Source organism: Neovison vison, chromosome 2 (assembly GCF_020171115.1).
Source record: "Neovison vison isolate M4711 chromosome 2, ASM_NN_V1, whole genome shotgun sequence".
Lineage (NCBI taxonomy): Eukaryota > Metazoa > Chordata > Mammalia > Carnivora > Mustelidae > Neogale > Neogale vison.
In genome coordinates, this window is record NC_058092.1 from 25,160,867 (window position 1) to 25,181,667 (window position 20,801).

The 20,801-nt window shown below is 49.0% G+C and overlaps 1 protein-coding gene across 3 annotated transcripts in view; it reads right to left on the reverse strand.

Annotated features, from left to right (window-relative positions):
• Nucleotides 1–20,801, reverse strand: part of PHC2 (polyhomeotic homolog 2) — a 56,282-nt gene that overhangs the window by 10,902 nt on the left and 24,579 nt on the right. For 2 of the 3 annotated variants that reach the window (XM_044237745.1, XM_044237746.1), the window contains 3 exons: nucleotides 20,349–20,761; nucleotides 19,928–20,093; nucleotides 1,382–1,584 (listed from right to left, as the gene is read on the reverse strand). In XM_044237745.1, coding sequence (XP_044093680.1) covers nucleotides 1,382–1,584; nucleotides 19,928–20,093; nucleotides 20,349–20,761 — 782 coding nt within the window. Of the gene's footprint in view, nucleotides 1–1,381; nucleotides 1,585–15,416; nucleotides 15,643–19,927; nucleotides 20,094–20,348; nucleotides 20,762–20,801 lie in introns of those variants that run through there. The other variant, XM_044237747.1, reaches the window with a different exon arrangement.

Consider the following 20,801-nt stretch of genomic DNA (forward strand, 5'->3'; position numbering starts at 1 on the left):
CAGCCAGGGCCCAGCAGGAATATAGCCGAGGCCCCGCGGGAGGCAGGAGACTCAGCAACCATATGTGATTTCCTACTGTCCTCCACCGTATCGCTGCTCTACCCAAGCAAGAGGGGCAGACAGCCCTGGAGGAGTGCAGGAAAACGGACTCTGGGCCACACAGCCAATGTCCTCCGAGGTTTCCAGGACCCTAGACTGGCTTATTCACTCTTCTGGTCCTTCCTTTGCTGCCTCTGCTCAGGCGGCTGGTGGCTATTTCTCTAGGGTGATGTGGGGGCGGTTACTCAGTCCACAGCCGCCCTGTGGGAGGGGGTGGTTTCTGGTGTTGCTCTAGGAGGCCACGCAGAAGACCCAGTCTGAGGAGGGAAGGGATGTGGCCGGGCGGGAGTTACGTCTAGCTTAGGGGTTCCAGAGAGGATTCCTCTGCCATGGGCCCTGAACCACCTTCAGAGGGCAAGTGGACAAGAACCTATTTGTGTCCTGGCATTCTGGAAAGGCAGTTCACCCGGCTCGGCTCATCAAGCTTAGAGTCTGCCACTGACTAGTCAAACCGCTCACGGACCCAAAGAGTGAGCAAAAGGCAGATGGTGTCCCATGAAGATGGTTTCTCTCACAGATGATTTCATCACGAGAGGCCAGTGTGCCCCTGGCTTTGGGCTCCTCCCAGCCACAGAGCAGCGCCCCCTGTCCTCACCAACTCACACTGCATAGGATCAGCTTGGGGTGCTTTGTTCTAACAAGCTATTTTCTTGATTCTTTCATATTTCTCTTTGGTCTTGCGCTTTCCCTGGAGACATCTGATTGTGCCCTTTCTAAAGAGCCCCTCACCCTCATTCACTCTTTTCAAGGCTCTGATTCCAGAAAAGCAGCTCAAGCTACAAACTTGTTCTCTTATCTTCATTTCAGACACATACTGAAAATTCTACTCTATACACTTTCCTTTTGTTCTCTAACTGGTTAAAGTTTTGCCACTCAGAGGTTCTGGCATTCAAAACTGAACAAGGTCTCATTTCCCAAAACCCATCGTCTTGCCCCAAACACCCAGTGTGAACTCTCTTCTAACTAAGGCGGGCGGGGGGGAGGTGTCACACAATACGGGGACACAGCTGAGTCTGTGTGTACACCCTTCCAACCAAGGGGTCTTGCCAATTACTCCTACTAATCACTGGTCCTTTCTGGACAATAGGAAGACACTCGATCCTAGAAAGAAAATGGCTCTGACATTCTTTTGGGAGGAAAATTAGCAAGGAAAGAGCAAACTTTACATTTTTTGGAAATTTTACATGGAAATGTAAAAATATTCTAATACACATCCAAAATATACTTCAAAAAAAAAAAAAAGAAAGAAAGAAAAAAAGAGGGGAAAAGAAGTAGTCCGTACCGGGAAAGGCTCCGCCCCCTCCTGGATCACAAACCCTTCGATAACATGCGTCAGGATTTGGGGTTTCACAATGGCCTGTGGTGGTTTATTCTCACCATTCTGGGGGGCAGTGCCGGTGATGCTGGAGGCAGAATTTCCGTTCCCTGAGGTCATGCCGGGGCTGCTGAGGTCGGTCAGTGCATGAACAATGCCCTGCCCTGTCTCTGCACAAGGGAGAGTAGGAAAACACAAGCAGGGGAGGTCAGAACCGGGGCGGGACCAGCAGCAGAAAGAGGGCGGGGACTCAGCACGTGCCTGGTTTTTTCCGTGGAGCCAAGCGACAATGCAAACCAAGCAGTCCCCTCCCTCAATGACCTATTCAAAAGTGGTGGGGTGGAAGGACATGCCAGCAAGGGTGACTACAATCAGCTCTGCAGCGAGGCAGCCCATCAGCTAGCAGTATTTCTTAATTTCCCAACTGTGCTAAGAACAGTACCACCAAGTTCCACAGACAAGAATTCTCTTTGGGGAGTTAAGACCTTGGTCGATACCGATCTGGACAAACAAGGTCACTTCCAGTTTAAGGGTGAAACGTATTTAAGGCGGTATCTACAACCAGGATGAAAAGGGGCACTAGGTATAGTGGCTTGGGGTGTGACAGGGTTTTGAGGGGGACCATGAAGGTCCATGGAGAATGCTTTGATTTTAAGCATCTTGTGAAATGTCAAAGTACTGAAACCCAGAGATGAATCCAAAGGGAACAAGAGGGCTGGGCCCCAAGTGAACACAGAGCCTTCCGGAGGCTGGTTATCTGGGGTCAAGCGTTGCGATAAACCCGAGTTCAACATCTCCCCCAAAAGGGTCGCCAAAGGCTGTGGGGCTGCTGCTGCTGGCCCTATGCTCTTGATCAGGCCCCTTGTCCTGTTCTCAGCTCCACACAATCAGGTCCTCAGCCAACCATGGAGTCCTTGCCTCTGTGGACAACCCTTCCTGAGGTCTCCTCGCCTCTGTGGTCTTCCTCTGAAGGACCCGATAGAGTGCTCTAAAAAGCGTGCTAAGGGGCGCGTGGGTGGCTCAGTCGGCTGAGTGTGCGACTCTTGATTTTAGCTCAGGTCATGATCTTGGGGTCGTGGGATCAAGCCCGGACTGGGCTCCACACTGGGCAGGGAGTCTCCCTGAGATACTCTCCCTCTCCCTCTGCTCCTCCCCCAACTCACGTGTGTTCTCTCTCTCTCAAATAAACAAACAAACAAACCAAAAAACTAAAAACCCAGGTGTGCTGAGGGGCTCAGCACAGGGAACCTCCTCTTCTCCACTTGGCCGGCCCCTCTCCTGAGCTGCTCCAGGCTTTAGAGGTACAAAACTTTACCTCCCTTTTGCCACCCCCTCCCTGCCCCCTTCCAGGACCATTCTCTACCACCACCAACTGTGGGAGCGAGGTTGCCTGTAACCTGGAACTTCCTAAAAAAGAAAAAAGAGAAAGAAAAAGCCATTTCTTCATTGCAACAAGCCTATTAATATTAAGCATAACCCTGTGTGTGTGTTACATATTTGAAAAGTGATTTAAGTACACAAGTTAAGTGATTTTTGCACAAGACTTCTTATGTCGATGCTCCTATTTTCCTGTTAAAAACTGAAAATGTGGGGAGCCTGGGTGGCTCAGTGGGTTAAGCATCTCTGCCTTTGGCTCAGGTCATGATCTCAGGGTGCTGGGATCCAGCCCCATGTCAGGCTCTCTGCTCAGCAGGAAGCCTGCTTCCCCCCTCTCTCTCTGCCTGCCTCTCTGCCTACTTGTGATCTCTGTCAAATAAATAAATAAACTCTTAAAAAAAAAAACCCACACACAAAAAAACTCCCCCCAAAACTATTTTCTTTAAAAAAAAAAAACCAAAAAAAAAAACAACAACAACAACAAAAAAAACAGAACAAAACTGAAAATCCCACCAAGGAACAGGAATTCAGTGTCTGATATGAAGCATGGAGAAATAACAATAAATTAATTTTAGAAAAGGTTACAACTGGCTTGTTTTCTTACTAGTGGGTCCTAATGCTTGATAAACCAGAATAAATCTGGTTTGATGAGAAAGAATGTACGGTGACCCATGCAGTCACTCCTCAGACTTCTGTAATCCAACGGTAACGTAGAGCTGAGCGGTAGGGAAGTCAGCCAAGAGACACCAATGATGAGTTTTTGTTTGAGACAGAGCCACACCGGCAAGTTAGAAAGATTCCCTTTGGTGTTCATAATAATTTGGAAAAAAATTTTTGACAGCTTTGACTTTACTGTAGAGACTGAAATTTTCCCCTTTGGAATTAGTCTTTCTAAACTATAAAGGTGTTTGGCAACAACAACAACAAAATCTTTCCTTCTCTGTTCATGAATAACTAGCAGGACTGAGTCAATCAAACTGAACCAATCAAGTTAAATTTCCCTGCTTTTAAATGTTAAACATTTAAGACTGCATTTTCATGGTTACATTTTCTTTAAAATTTTAACTATGCAAAGAAATACATATATTACTTAAAATGATAAGTAAATGTTAAAAAACAAAACTGAATATATAAGTTAACATTTTATTTTTAGGTGGTGCTTATTTCCTTCTGGTAAAATATCCCCTGATTTCTCTAATGAACTATAGATTATAGAATCACAAGACTGGGAAGCCTGGTTCAACCCCTTACCAATGTTTGAGGCTTCTCTATAATAATCCCACCGAGTGATTTCTGGGCATTTGTTTGAATACCTGCAATGACAAAGGAACTTACTACCTCTCGAGTAGCTCCCTCTGTGGACAGTTCAATTAAAAAGTTAGGAGCCAAAAACCTATCTCCTGTTCATTTCTGCCCACCCATCCGGTCCTGTTCCTTAAGACCACGCAGAACAAGGTAATCATATTTGTATAATGGGCAAAAGCACGGGCTTAGACCTGGCTTAAGAGACTCATCTTTATCACTCAAGTGAATTAGGGGCAAGTCCTAGACTCTCTCTGAGCCTCAGTTTTACTAGCTGTAAAATAAGGATGATTACTATACCTCCCCTACCGTGCTGGGTCCCTCCGCAGACCACAAGACAGAATCACCAGCACAGCAGGGCTAGCACACCAGGAAATGCTCAAGAAACGCTCTCGGTGCCGGAAAGCACAATGCTCACGGCCACCGCGCATCTTCTCCTCTGGTGGCCAAGCTCCCTCTGCTGCTTCAACTATTCCTTGCACAAAAGGCTCCAAGTTCCTCATCTCCTACGTGTCCTGTTTACGTTTTTTCAAGTTCAGGACCTGGTCGTTAACTAACAGAAAAATCAAGTGCACTGATCTAAGAGACTGTTGGTAAGATTTTGGTTTTGTTTCCTTTAAACGCTGTCACGTTCCTGACTGAGAGCACAGGAGGAGGGAATAAGTGACTCCCTTGTGTCAGTATAGAGTACCTCGGTGGAATTAATCCATTCTCCTTGAATTCTGGGATCACTCCCACCTCCGGCTTTTCATGGATATTCATCACCAAACTGCTTCTGATATCTTGTCTCCTTTTATGGGATCTCTGCATCCTGGCTTGACTCTTCTCCCTCCCCCGCACCCCCCTTCCCTCCTGTCTCAGAGCGGTGTCTATTATGTGCACAGGGGCACTGCAAGACGGGGCGGCGCAGGCATAACTCTTGAGGTCAGATTCTCCTTGTGCCAAACACAGGAGTGAACAGATACATTCAGTAGCTCAGAGTTGATAAAGTCGATGCTTAACTCTGGGAAGCAAGATTTTGGAATCTAAGTTTTTCAAAAAGGATATTATTAAGCAGGAGAACAAACAAATCAATCCTTTCACCCAAACATTAGAAATTATCACTCTCCATTCTAACTCTGGGGCAGGCTGCAGAAGAAACAGAAGCCAGGGGACAGAAGGAGGGCATTTTATGAATATACAAAGGTTCGCAGTCCTCTTGGAGGCCAAGGCCCCCTCATCTGCTTTAAGAACAAAGGAGTTTGGGCTATTTCTGGAATGACCAAACACAATCTCACCCCCTGCCAAGCCCAGCATGCTGAGATTAATTTAATCTACTTCCCTGCTCTACCAGACTGCTCCGCAGCCTGCTTGAGGGAAAGCAGCTTAACAGGGGAACTTGCACAAACCTGTCCTGCCGGCTCTGAGGCCAGATAAAAGATAAAGAAAGACTTGTCTTCGGAATTCTTCCTTTCTGAATTCTCTCGACTGGTCCCTGAGGCTGGCGCGGCTGCTGGAGATTCCCACAGGTCTCAGAAGCCGTTACACACAGCTAAGTACTGGAATCTGAAAGCTGGAGGCCAGGACGCCGGGAGCACAAGGGGCTCTAGGAGGGAAGGCAGGCCAAGCTTCGGTGGTGGTGGAGGTGCGGGGAGGGAGAATTTAGTCCTTCATGAAGCTGCCCACAAGGGGCTGAGGATTCAGATAGGAATGAACAGGACAGTATGTTCTGGGGAAGCTGTTATACTATATATGTCTCAGGCTCTAGGCTGCTTCTCAATTCTGGTCTCATTCATTGGCTCTGGCAGCAACAGAGCAACTGGCTCTGGCTGGGTAAAACACGAAGAACCACCCAGCAGCCTGTTTGTGAGATGATCTGCTTCAGGGTAGGGTCCCTTCCCCTAGGCTGAGCAAGTTTCTTTAGACAAGGGTTATGTCCTGTCTAACATAAACCTTATGTATCCTCAGAGGCTAAACCCCACGTCCCCTACAGGATACGTACTTAATGTCTGTTATACTGGATGGTCTAGAACCCACGGTCTCCATCTGAGCAGGTTTCCTTAGTCTCAAACAGGGAACCTGGCACCATCTGAGGTTTGTAAATTACCTCTAGAGGCTGTAATGATTAGAGAGCAGTCGGGTCAGCGCCTTCTACAGCACAGGCATTTCTGGGCACCTAGTTATAAAGAACAAGAGCTATTCCTTGGCCCATGTTTTCTCGTTAGGGTGGGGATTTCTTCAGTAAGAAGGAGCATTAAGTTGCCCTGCAGGCTGGAGTTCTGGATTCCCTGGCCCCTTTGAAATATGTGTGCGGACTCCAGGCATCAAGAAAGGTATGATGACCGCTAGAGTCAGAGGCTGGGAGGCTCCTACAAAGACAGCTTCGCCCGCAGGACCAGCCACTAGGTGTCCAGAGAGGCTGAGCTCTCCTGCCCATTTAAGAGAGAGGCCTGGGGGACGCCTGGGTGGCTCAGTTGGTTAAGCAGCTGCCTTCGGCTCAGGTCATGATCCCAGCGTCCTGGGATCGAGTTCCACATCGGGCTCCTTGTTTGGTAGGGAGCCTGCTTTTCCCTCTGCCTTTGCCTGCCATTCTGTCTGCCTGTGCTTGCTCTCTCTCCCTCTCTCTCTAATAAATAAATAAAATCTTTAAAAAAAAAAAAAGAGAGAGAGAGAGAGGCCTGGTTGGCTACAGCTCTGCAAAACCTGGGCCATTTTAGAACCAGTTCTCATGTTCTTTACATGAGCAGACAGAACAAAAATTAGGAAAAAAAAAAAAAGTAAAGAGAACAGTAAAAACAAAACAAAACAAACATCAGTTATGCTGGAATCGCGTTCAGGACGAACACTTATGATGGTGTTTCAGATGGCCTGGCCAGTCACTGTGTCTGCTCCTAAAACAAGTCTTCCTGAAGCCCTTAGAGCAAATGGAGCTGCTCCTAGCCCCTCAGCCTGCACCAGGGCTTTCTTCTGTACTTTCACCAGACGAGGAGCATTTTAATTTACAAGACTTCTAACCACCCTTCCTTGACTGTAGTGGGAGTGAGACAGAGCTAATGAAGTTAATCAAGAATTTAAGGAAGCAAAGTAGGTGATAACACGGGTCATTTGCCTGCAGCGAATCCTGCCCGACAAATGGCAGGACAAGGCTGCTTACCCAACACAGGGCATTCTCCCCAGGCCCCCGGCTCTGCAATCGTGCTCTGTGAGCCTAGCAGCCTCTGTGAGCTTAGCAGGTCCAGTCATGGGGCCAGGAGGGGGGCCAGCAGGACTCCCACAGAACCGCGAGCTCTGGAGGGAGCCCATGGGGAGCACCTGCAGCGTGCCAGCCGCTGCTGGGAAACCATGCCGGGGAGGCGGAGAGCAGCAGGCCTGTGGGGGGAGCAGAGAGAGCGGAGGGCAGGGGGGGGCTGCTGGCGCTCTTACACTCTCCTGGTTATATTTGGGCGCCTGAAGAAACCGGTGCCATTCTGAAAGTGAGGGAGGTAAGATATGTCATCAACGCCCGTTTGTTGGCATCCCTCCACCGCCCCAGGGGGAGGTGGGAAAGGGAAGGGGTGGTGGCGAGGAGAGAGAAAGGGGTGGGTAGAAATAGGTAGAGGGGGGATAGGGAACGAGGGAGCGAGGGACGGAGGAGCGGAGGCTCTACCCTGGGACCCTGACTGAGTCCATCCATAAAAGAGAATCATTTGGTTAACAACCTTCTTTAAAATGCAAATAGACACCTGCGGTCATTCACACCTGGCTGTGAACCACCCGACAGAGAAGCTGACAGCTTTCCTTCCAATCTGGGGACAGCAGGCTTGGTAGGAGGGGTGGGAGGAGTGGGAGGGGAGAGTGATTATTCTGGATCACAGGCACGAGGGCACACAGGGCCGGCGTCTAGCAATTTTCCAGATGAGGAAAAGAGTGCATTTTTAGAACCAAGGCAAGAGTGGATGCCACATATTTGGAAGGCAGGGCCTTCTAAAACATGCGCAGAAGGAGCTTTTAGTCGTGGGGAAATAACACGCCCCTTCCCACCCTGGGGATGTCCCCTGCGCACCAGAAGGCAGGAGGCACCAGTGCCCAATGTTTTAACTTTTTCACTTCTGCTACGGAGTGAGCTGTCGGACACGGCAGAAATCCTTACCTCAAGGACACACAGCAGGCTATGGCCGTCACCATCCTGCTCCTCAGATGACCTTCCTGGGCGCTGCCGGCAAGAGCAGCCCACTGTGACCCACCTCTCTCAGGAGGGGAAGAGCTGGCAGTGACAGGAGGGGCCCTCAGGGCACCGGGCTGAGCAGGCACAGGGGGGTGAGGCTTGGGGTCCTCGCCTGGGTCCCTGCGGGGAGAGCTGGCCAGCAGAATGAAAGCCAGGCTGAGCCAGGCAGCCGCAGACCTGCTTGCCGAGTCACAGCAAAATGACCTTGTTGAGTCTGGGTTAAGAGGCTTGCAGGGCAGTCCTGCTCCTTGGCTCTCAAGAGTCTGAGCCGAGACACTCTGGGGAGGGTTTCTGGGAGGGGGCGCTCCTCCTCCTCCCCAGCAGCCATTACCATACAGCTGACTTCCCTGCTGGCTGTGAGGACACAGGCCGAGAGAGCGGCCCTTCTGACTCACCCACAGGCCCCGGCTACAGTGTACATAAGCTGAATTGTAAACAGCTGAATGTTCTCCAAGCTGCCACCCCCAGCTATGAAGGAAGGCCTCAATGGAGCGAACAGCCACCCTCCCCCCACGCAGGTCCAGACAACGGGAGCACTGGGGGATTTCCAAACAGCTGCAGGAACTGCTGCCCAGCCCGCAGAGGGTCGCCCTCGATAGACAGGGTCCTCGCACAACGGGACCAAGAGCGCAGCAGCACCTGCAGGACCAAGGGGTGACTGCCCATGGGGACAGGTCGAGGCACCAGGGAACAGCGGCTAACTCTGACTACTGGGAGTCAGGAAGGGGTTCCAGACTTCTACTTGGATGGAGCCAGGCCCGTGGGATCCGCTGCTGAGGTCGGGGACTCCCAGATATTCTCCCACCATAGTTCTCCAGCAGGTGCTGGGACTTCAAAAGACAACGCGTCTGGGAACTCGCAGGAGACACCCTACACCCGAGACCTCGAGATCACAGAAGATGGAAGTCAGAGAGGCATAGTGGAAGGAGTGCTGGCTCTGGGTCGGGGCCAGTGCCTCTCGGATCATATTCTGCGTTCTAGTTCCACCTTTGATTTATCTGTGCTCTGAGCCTTAGCCTCCCCATCTGTAAAAATGAGGATCATACTGCCTATGCTGCAAGGTTATGGTGAATGTTAGAATTTTTATATGGAAGATGCCCGGCACTGATCTCATTTAGAAGCTGTGCAACATGGCCATTAGGATTCTGGGACCAGAAAGACCTGAGGCTTAAATCCCAGTTTGTAATCGTGGATAAGTTACCTGAGGCCCAAGTTTCCTTAGCTGGTAAAACGAGTATTTAGACCTGTCTCACTTGGCCACAGTAAGGATTAAGTAAGATAAAGTAGGAATGGCACAGCGGAACAGGCCGGACTTGGCCCTAGGAGGGCTAACATCACAGAAATCTGAAATATTTGGAAGCCTGCCTTAATCTCTCAGTCTTGCTCTCACAGAGCCTGGCTTCTCGTGGCTCCAGGGCAGAGCAATCCTTCCATCTGCCCAAACTCAGGTACCAAGTCTGCTTCTCAGACACCCTGGTCTACTCAGGATGTCCTGTTCTCGTCCTCTCGAGGTCAGGCTTCAGGAAGAAATGCTCCTTCCACTTTGACCATAGCAGCTGCGACACAGGAGAAATGTACCTGCCTCCAGGGCACACCAAATGTCTCAATTCACCTTCAACACTCATTAATCAAAACGATGAGGCAACCACACTCCCTTTCTAGACAGTTCTTTCGTCAAGAGCCTCAGGGTGCCACAGAGTGCAGAACCCCAGCAGCCAGACAAGGTGACGTGGAGCAATTTAAGAACCACTTTACCTGCACAGCCAGGAGGTAGTGCAGCCCATGAAAAGGATAGTTTAAAAGGCTGAAGATAAAATCATGGAAGATGGCTTTCTAACAGTTAAGAAAGTTAAGAAGAAGAAGAAAAAAAAGACAACTAGAAATGTTCAGTAAATTCCGTAATTATTTTCAGGTTGATGATAAGGAAAGGCCATTACAACAGGGTTGCCTGATAGGCCGCCTTGTTTTTTTTATCAGCTGAAGGAGCACTGATATTCTCAGATAAATGGGAGGAGAAGGGGGGAGGGAAGAGGAGGGAGACAAAGAAAGTGGGGGAAAAGCTAAGCCTCAGCTGTCTCACCCATATAATGGGACAGATGATACCTATCTGGCAAACCAATCCTCCCGACCATTTCTGCTTCCAGCAAACATTACCTTCCTCCTTCCTAAAACTGTTGTCTAAGTCTGCAATGATTCTGCTACCAATCAGCTGATAGAACAGATTAATACTGACCACTGGAGGCCTGAAAACACAAACTTCACTGATTTTTGTAGAAACAGTATGTGACTGGCATTAAAATTGTTTCAATTTAAAGTGTCCTTTTGCTTTGATCGTTTAGATGTGTCTTACCATATAGATGGCATAAATACAGATTAAGATAGCTTTGGATTGTATGGATTTAGGCCCCATATGGATGGTGCAAACGTGCTGAAGACATCAGTAACTAGGGATAATTATAGGCTATTTGAGACATATACAAGCAAAGCCTTAACAATAACCCCCAGTGGTCAAGAACTCTCACTTTCTTGCCAATGGTCTCAAGCCTGGTCCTCCTAACCTACTGGAGAAGAGCTGTCTATCACATAGCATCTGACAGGCATCTCCTTTTAAGAGATAAATTTCACTGCTGAGAAGAAAATAATCCAGGAACCAGGTATTTGCTTTAAACGCAGCCTTAAGGGGCAACTGGGTGGCCCAGTGGGTTAATGCTTCTGCCTTTGGCTTAGGTCATGATCCCAGGGTCCTGGGATCGAGCCCTGCATTGGGCTCACTACTCAGTGGGGAGCCTGCTTCCTCCTCTCTCTCTCTGCCTACTTGTGATCTCTGTCAAATAAATAAATAAAATATTTAAAAAAATAAATAAATAAAGACAGCTTTCATAGCAACCCGGGACTGTCTTCAGCATCTGGATTTATCTCAAAACTGGAAAGGCCTGTTTAATAATTCTTTCTTTGATGAGTTGAAAGAAGGTGTTCTTCTTTTGTACTTATCTAAACTAAAAAAAAAAAAACATTTGGAAATTGAAAGAAAAGGAAAGCACATCCTTTTTCACTAACTATAAATAATCTGGAAGAGGAAGGGGAAAAAAACACCCTATTAAGTTTATCACGCTGGCCGAGATGGGTCTTACGATGAATCACACAATTTACCAAATTATGTGCTATGTTTCTTACTACACTTTCTTTCTCCAAAAACTAACATCCTTAACTGTATAACTCTAGATTAACTATTAAACAGGCCACTTCTTGACTATGTCAATCACATTCTATTTTGTGATTGACAGGAAAAAGTTCAGAATCTGTAAGATTTTTGTCTTGGTTGAACAAATGGTTGATTATTTTCCTAACAATTCCCCAAGTGTCATAAAGTTGAACTAGGGGTGCCCTCCCTCTGGGTTTCTCGAATCAGTGGTCTGAGGCAGCTGGTAATTCAAACTGAAATTCTGAAATAAGGTAATGCTCAAAATGAAACCTACATCTATCTGAGATTAAGTACTCTTAAACAGGCACACTTCTTTTTTAAGAGAAAACATACTCAGAATCAATCTTTAAGTGGTGACTCACATTATAGTTTAAACTATACCATAAAAATGTTTAAAATACAAATCTACATATGTTCATACATCTACCTTGAGGGGTAGGCCAGCTTTGCTTTCCACCAAACAAGGTGCCAAGTCACTGCAGGGAGTGTCATTCCTGTTACTGGTACAAAGGCCTCCTGGGGGCAGATTGCATAAGGCAGCCAGTCCTCCCCCTGCTTTTCCAGGGAGAGGGGGTGTGTGTGTGGAAAACACAATAGCATCTACAACCACTTTGGTGAGATTCCTCCCAACCACACAGAGTCATCATCTTCATCTTCTAGTTGCAAAATGGCACAAAACAAAGGGAATAAATGAGAAAATATCACTTATGAAGGCTCCTTATTCTCATTACCCTACTCTCCTCTCTAGTGAATGTATATTTTCAGAAGAGAACCCTTTTGAGGATGGGACCAAATCTACTTGGAGATTATATGACACTGAACAGCGGGGAGAACTTTACTATAAACTTGGAATAACAGAAGAAAGGTGGGGGGGGACTGGGAAATATCATACTAATGTGCAACAGTATTACCAGAACTGGAACCACCATCCTGGTCCCTAGTTTTTGTAATTTAAATTTTATTTTGGCTTACTGATCCACCCTAGCTGAAGGTGAAGGACTGTGATAGGAAGTGGCTGAACTTTATTCTGCAAATAGTTACCAAATGCCTCGCATGAGGTCCACAGCCCAAAGGGGGACAGAGGCTTAGAGGAAGAGTTTAATAAGACTCTAAATTATCCTCTTTACACATTCATTAAAGGAAAAAAAAAAAAAGACAAAAAGACACGGACTCACAGGTGGAAGTTCTTAATTCTGAGACAGTCATCATTTCTCTTTCTCTTAAACAAAAAAACCTAGGGAGGGGACAGCCTGTGTAAGAGCGAGAAAGAACACTTCAATTTTGTAAGATCGTCTATCCACTGATTCCTCTTCTCTTAGTTTATTCTCTTCCCCTTGGAAAGATCAGAATTAAAGGATCCAAAGTATCTGAGACAGGAAATGAGTAAGGCAGGAAAAAGGATGTGGTCTGAAAAAGAGTGGATTCTGGGGCTGAGCCAGAGCAAGTTAACAGGCACAGGGTCACAGATGGGGGAGGGGGCCTGGTGGCAGGAAGAGAAGTCTCAGGATCAAACAGTTTAGACTAGTAAGTCAGTGACAGAGGAGACAGGTCTGGAGAAGCATAACAACACCTTCCTAAAAGCTTATCCTCCACTGAAATGGAGAGAGACAATGGCTGATGAGTCCTACAGCTAAGAGAATCAGTATTGTGACAGAAAGAAGAGCCAGAGTTTCCGCCTTACTTTGAGGGAAGTGGAAGTAATATACATTGAGTATGCCTGACAAAGGTAAATTAGAAATTAAGTCAGGATGTGGAAGAGAGGTGGAAAAGGCTGGGAGGTGAGAACATGATGGAACACCAATATTCTTTAAGCATCTATGTGCCGCATCTCAGTAAAACAATAGCTTTAAAAACAAACAAGGAGTGATAACAGGAGAGACTGCTCAAGCAAACACAGTTGGGTAACAGAAACCAACCAAGAACAACAGAAACGTACACCAAGAAACTACCTACTTTCTCAAGATCAAGGCTGGAGAAAAAAGGGCATCTATTCTTCCAGGCGTACAGACAAGCTGGGAAACAGATCCTGGGTGGGCAGGGCACATGTGATGATGCAGAGCGCCTGGAAAGGGCAGGTGCCAAGAGAGCACCATTACCCATCTGCTGGACCCTCTGTAAAACAAGCCAGCCCCTGTGAATGAGCCAAACCAGAAACTCTGGTTCCTGCCCTGCAGGGAATGGAATTCAGGTACAGAAATAGTGGGAAACACAGTTTAACAGCTGACTCAAAAGTGTGGGTACTTCCAAATACAGATCTCCAGATACTGGGGGCTATGTGGGAAAAGCACTTTTATAGTCTCCACAATGCCTAGCGCAGTGCTTTATATGAAGCAGGAGCCTAATAAAAGTGTGTTGATGCCAAAGTGTGTGAGACCAAAACTACTTCGCTGTGCAGGTACCTTAAGATTTCCAAACAGAATGCCTGCCCTATAACCAACATGGTAAGTTACTTTCTTCCTATTTTACAGGTGAAATGATACGAAGCCCTACCTCCCTGTGACCTAAACCTAAGCCCTAATTATCAGACACTGCCACAGGTCTGCTGCCTGCGCTAGAATAAACGATGGGGAGGGCAGGAGCAGGGGAGAAATATAGGATCAAGAAGGCATTTCCTTGCTTCATTAGCCTGTAATTTTCAGACTCACCTAGAAATCCTGGCAGTTCCAACATTTGGGTTGACTCAGGAGGGGAAGAAAAATCCCAGGTGAATGATAATTGGATTACCCAGCTATGCCTCAGAGCCAAATGGCTGGAAAAGGCCAGGACAGCACGGTCTGATACACTTAAAGTGACATTATATTCTAAACCAAAAATCAAGACACTCGGGCGGACAGACAATGGGATGGAATATTTCAAATTGGGGCTGTCCTAGAAAAATCGGGGACATATGGCGGATTTAGGTCGGTTGCTTATTTCACAACAAGGGATCCTCTGGGCCCAATATGCTAATGGAGGGGATTAGAGCCCTAGGATGGGAGATGTCTGAGGGGAAAGCTGTCACTGATCTGTAAACCAGGAAAAAAAATAGAAGAGACTCTGTCTGTAGACCACACTAGAGGAAGGGGAACATTCTGGGTATGGAGTAGGGAGGAAAGGAAAGTTGATCAGAACTGAAAGTATGTCAGTGAAATTTGTTTAAGTATTGTAGGCAGGGGTGGGGAAAGGACGGAGAGGGTTGGGATGGTGGGGGTATGGCTGGTACAGACTGGTGGTATCCAGGCATACAGGAGGAGTCAGGGGCCAGGAGTTCAGACTGTGGCTTCACCATTAGTTTGCAACCTGACCTTGGGGAAATTATTTCCATCTCTGCGGACTTCAATTTAAACAGAGAAATCTCACAAATCCCGATTTTTATGTAAGGAATCCGCATTTCAGCATACCTTCATTTGGCATGGGAAAGAGAGAAAATGCTCTTCTAAAAATGGAAGACAGGACACAGAACAGCTTGTCCTTTCCATCCAATTAAAAACCTCGTGAGACTGAACTAGATTAAAAACAAAACTCTCCGGCGAAGCCGCAGGCCCTCCAAGCTAGGTAGTCCCCTACCAACAGAGCGCAGCGGATGCCAGCAGCCCTGCCCCTAAACGGCCCGTCCATCCCCGGGTAAACCGCCGTCCCGGGAGGACGGGGGTGGGGTGGGGGTGGGGTTGCGGGGACCGGGGGCAAGGGCGCGGACACACACGGAAGCGTCTGGCAGGCCGAGGTTGACACAGCGGCTTCCGGGGGAGTGCGGGACAGACAGGGTCCCCGACGAGGGGGGGAGGCGCAGACACCTCCCAGGCGCCGAGAGGCCGAGAGTCGCGGGCTGGCACGGCCTGGCAGCCGAGCAGGCCGGGGCCGGGAGTGGCACCGGAGGGCGGTGCCCGGCTTCGCGTGCGACGAGCGCCGGCCGCGGGCCCCCTCCTGGCGAGAACCCCTCCCCCGCCACGGGCACTGACCTGTCCAGGGCCCGGCTGGGCCTGGCCGGGCGGGGCCTACGCAGCCCCTCGGCCGGGCGCCGCCTCGCGCGGGGTCCCGGGCCCGAGCGGGCCGCCTCCTCTCCGCCGGGAGCCTCCGAGCCGGGGCCCGGGGCTGCCGCGGCGCATCCGACCGCACCGGCCTGGCCGGCGTCAACAAAGGGCGGCGGGGGCGCGAGGCCGGGGCGGGGGCGCGGGCGGCGGCCGGATTGCGCGCGCGCGGCGGGCGCTCGAGGGCTGCAGCCGCCGCGGAGACAATGCGGCGCGTCCCGGCAGGGCTCCCGCGGCCGCCTCCGCCGGGGGCGGGGCGCGGGGGCGGGGCGGGGCCTGGCCGCGCGGGGCGGGGCCTCAGGGAGGCGGGGCGCCGGCGCGGAAGCCGAGCCGCGGGCTTCCTTTGTGCGGCCGCGCCGGCTCCGCCCCTCGCCCTCCGGAAGGCGCCGAGAACGGGGCGGCGGGTTAGGGACGTAAGTTTAGGGAGGCCGGCGCCGCGCGGCTAGGCCATCTGCCCGCCGCCCGTGAGAAGTCCCCAGTGGCGTGGCGGACTGTTGACTCCCGCCCGGCCAATTCGGAGGCAATAATAATAACGACTAGCGGTAATCGAGTGCTTAGTATGTGTCAAGCCCTCCGCGCACGCATTCCCACTTAGGCTTCACAATAACCCTACAAGTAGTCATTATTCTCCCCACTGGGAACTGAGGATCAGAGAAGTTAAGTAATGACCAAAGTGACCCAGTTACACCTCCATAAACCGGGATAATGCCTACTCTTCGGGCTTACTGTGAAGGTTAACTGAGGACATTTTACACAAATTGCCTGCAGTGCCTGGCACACAGTTGGAGCCCAATAAATGCTACTTCTCTTCCTAAACCACACTGATTTAAACTGAATCGTCAAGGCGAAGCACACTCATTCACTAGATATGCTAGGAGCTGTGGGAGATACAAGAGATGTGCAAGGTGACTCACCCATCTCACGCCCCACCCCCCAGCTATACCAGGAATAGACGGCATGGACTTCTCCCTTCATGCGTGACGTCTCCTTTTTTTACAAATATTTTCCAATTTTCTTGCCTTTTTAAGCATTCTTATTCTCCCTCCTCCCCCACCCCTCCTTCAGGTCTCATCCCTTTTTCTTTGTTTCTGCGTCTTACATTTATTTTATATGCCGATTGTTTACTTCCCTCCCTCTTCTCCCTGTTCCTCTTCCCTCCCCTCTACTATCTTTCGAATTTTCGAAATTTTCAAAGTCTTCGTTCGTTAACATTCCCATTTCCTTTGGGAAACATGGCATTTCTTATACTTACAAACAAAGATAACATGGGATAGAACACTCAACTTCTCTGTTTCCCAAACAGGCCCACACTTTCCTGCCTCCCTACCTTTACTTCTTTTAGTCCCTCCTAGATTGACTTTTCCCCAACTGTGCATATCTAGGTCCAACTTATCCTTCAAGTTCTAGTCTCAGGAACAGTGGTCGGCAAACTTTTTCCTGTAAGGAACCAGATAGCAAATATTTTAGACTTTGCAGCAGAAAGTATATCCAGGGCTTGACACTTACTATTCAGCTCTGCGATGGTAGCTAGACAGCAGTCACAGGCAATACACACATGAATAAGTGCGGCTGCGTTCCAATAAAACTTCATTTATGGACACTGAAATTTAGATTTCACATAATTTTCACATATCATGAAGCATTCTTTTGATTCTTAAAAAAATTTTTTAATGTAAAAACCATTATTTAATAGTTTTCAAAAACTGGCAATGTGATGGATTTGACCCTTGGGATGTAGTTTGCCAGCCCCTGCTCTCAACAATGCCACTTCCTCTCGGCAATCTATCCTGAAAATCTCTACTTGGTGCTAACTCTTCCCTCTCAGCTTTTAAAGCACTTACCTATAATCCTTCTATGGCATTTATCATATTTTGGTTTTTATTGTGTTTGCTTCCTGTGCATTTCTTGTCTTTCCCGGTAGACCTTAAACTCCTGGAAGGTAGGGCACGGACCTTATTTCTCTATGTCTATTACCTCCCAGCCCACAGTGCTTTGCATGGAGCAGGTATTTGAACATGGACAGAATGGATAATATTTAAGTCTTGGGTGGCTCACAGTTGTTTCCGCTGTGCAAAGCTTACTTCTCTCATTAGACAGTACCTCAAGAACAGGATGCTGTTGTAAGTATAGATTTCAAAAAGAGATTTTTGAGAGGTTTAGAGAGAAGACAGAGAAAGGCGACTGTCAGTTCAGTAAGAGTCACTGGATAACAAGTACTTGAATAAGGAATGTATATTACCACCAACCTGCAGACAAAGCATGTGTCCTCAGTCGGGTCCTATTCAACATTTCTATCAGCATGTTGGTTAAAGACAAAGAGAACACGCTATATGATTTACAGATGGCAAAGTCAAGCACAGGAGCTAATAGAAAGAATCACAAAATCCAGATCAAAACCATTTCTCTCCCCTCACTGATTCTGTGTCTCTGTTCTCCTATCTTTAAAGTGGGGATGATAAAAGCCCTTCCTACCTCATAGGATCACTGTCAGGACTAAACGAGGAAATACACATAAAGCCTCCGCAGAGAGGGCTTAGTAAATATCAGCTATTAACTATGTTCTTGCTGGGCAGGAACTACAGGCTGAATTTACAAGATAACATTTAATAGACATAATTAACTATATTTTGGCTCAAGATACAAATTGTACAAGTTTGAGACTGTGGAGACCTGGAATGATAGCAGTCTGCGTAAAAAGAAACCTTAAAAACAAAATAAAAAATAAACCCCAAACCCAGCCCTCAGGGATTCAGGTGACACAGTGCATTCCTCTGGATGGGAGGAGCTACTGCGCACTGAGCAGGAAGGTGAGCGAGTTATTCTTCCAGCCAGTCAGGACTCTGCCCTTTCATAGCAGTGTGATCTGGACCCTCTACAGGCTTTTATTTCCTCTTCCGAATCATGGGGACAATAATATTTATCTCTCAGTGTTATCATGAGTGAGGGAAGGAAAACTTAGAACAGTACTTGGCACCTAGTGGATGTGCAAACAAATCTCAGCTCCTCCTTACCATACCATGCAGATCTGCGAAACAGTCCTGCCCCTCGAAGTGCACAGAAAGCTAGGACCAGGTGCCAACCAATGGTGGCTAGTGGCTTCTTCTATTTGGAATTACTGTGCTTCATTCAGGGACTCACACTTTGGGATAATTAATGCAAAGGTGGAATGTGGCTAAACAAGAATGACCAGATGGTGGTGGGAATGGGAGGTCTTAACATGGGATGGGCTGGGGGGGGGGAAGGTCTCAGATATGCAGTCTGGAGATTATCCCTTTTTTAATGGGAAAGAGAGGAAAGAGACATGGTAACTATCTACAAACACTGCAGGAGATGGAGACCCTATTACAATTCACCAGACATTCATGGCCAGTGGTGGAAGTTCCAGGCGATCTGGTTTTGGCTTAATTTGAAGAGCAACTTTCTGACAATTAGAGCAACTCCACAATGGAATGGGCTGCTTTTCAAACTGGTGAAGCCCTTATTATTGTAAGTGTGCCAAAAGAATGGATGGCCTCCTCCCTGTCCTTTAATTTTCCTGATGTTCTTTCTCCACATTCTTTTGCTTTCCTTTTCCTTGATCCCATCTCTATTCCTTACAGGACACTGATAGCCCTTTTCCTCTACTTTGTCCCAAGTGCTTTTCTTCTCATTTCTCCTTCTTGAGTTTCCAAACACTTTGTCTCTTGGCTCTCCCCACACTGACTCCCAGCACACACGAAGACCGATGACTGGAACTGCCTCCCAGAGTTGGAGGTGGCCTTTGAATGTCAGAGAATGTCAAAATGTCACAGATCTGGGCCAAGATTGCACACCAGCAGAGAGGGGACCCAGAGGTCATGCTGTGACTCTCCCATCAGGGTAGATCCAGCAGAGTGTCCTGAAGCCCAGGCATGGAGAAGGCCCATTGTCACTGGGCACTCACAGAGAGATGGGATCCTGGAGCTAAGCAGTTCTTTCAAAGAGGCTTTCCATGAGCTGAGCTCATGCTGAATCCCCTTCTGCCCCCCACCTAGGCATTTGCCATATCTTTTGTTCTATGGTAGCCATTTGTTATATTTCCAATTTCAAAAACTCCTTCTCAGAGCAAGTGAGGCAGAGAATTGAGATAACTGGAAACCTACCCGAACTTTCAACTTGCCATATGGATATGCAGATACACCTGACAGCAAAAGACATGTAGGCCTCAGAGTCTGGATCTAGATCCTTCGACTCTCTTTTGCTTTCTGTCTCCTTTTATATCTTCTGAGTCCCCTTTCTTACCTTTTGGTTCGTCTTCCCATTTCCCCCCATCCCGTCTGTTTCCAACCACTCAACTTCCTTGTTGCCTTGCAGGCTGGCAGTGGTTTACCTGCCCAGGCTACGTGCCCAAGTGAAATGTGCCAGGGGATGGCCAGGAAGGCCAACTCGCTCCCCTCCCTCGAGGGCCCCACTGTACTTCATACCGTGAGCTGGGGACTGCTGGATGTTAGGGCTCTTGGGGACAGGCAGGCCTCCAGGCATGGCAGTGACGATGGCCTGTTGATGGGGCGATGGGCCAGACTGAGTCTCGGGCACACTCTTCTCCCCGGGTACTGCTTCCTTCCAGTCATCCGTGGCGCATTGCTGGGGCTGTGAAGGGACACGATAGAGATCATCTGCTCACACGTGGCCTCTACATCCTCAGATACTTTCCCTGTTTCCAAGGAGTTTGGAGAGCAGGCAAGGATGTTAAGGTTCAACCAGCCCCCAATGAGGGAGGGGTCCCGGGCTTTCTTGGACCACCCAGAGGGGACTTTGAGAAAAACACATGCATGCGGGCACTGTGGCACTGCCTGAGATGCGTCCTCCCGCCTGTTCCCGGGATGCTGGCACTGGCTCACTCACCACTGGTGAGGCAGGCTGCAGTTGTAAGATGACAGCTGAAGCATGCTGGAACCTGCGTTGAGGGGTGTGGGCCGGGCCCTCGGGGTATCCGTTGTGAGGCCCAGCGTCCGGCGTGGGAGGGTGACACTGCTGGGTGCCGCCAGCCTTGTGCAGATTGGTGGTGGGGCACTGGAGAGGCAGGGCGGGAGTAACTGGGCCTAGTGGCCGGGCGTGGGCTTCGGGGCTGGGCTGCAGGGTCAGGCTGGGAGGGACAGAGGCGAGCTGGGGGTGGGACTGGGCTTGGAGCGCTGGCCGGGACTGCTGTGGCGGTGGCGGCGCTGGCTGCTGGGGCTGCGGCTGGAGCACAAACTGCGGCTGCAGGTGCTTTGAGGGCGGCTGCGAGAGGAGCTGGTGCGGTTGCAGCTGAGCATAAGCTAAAGGGGGGACAGGCCAGGTCAGGGGGCACAGCTCGAC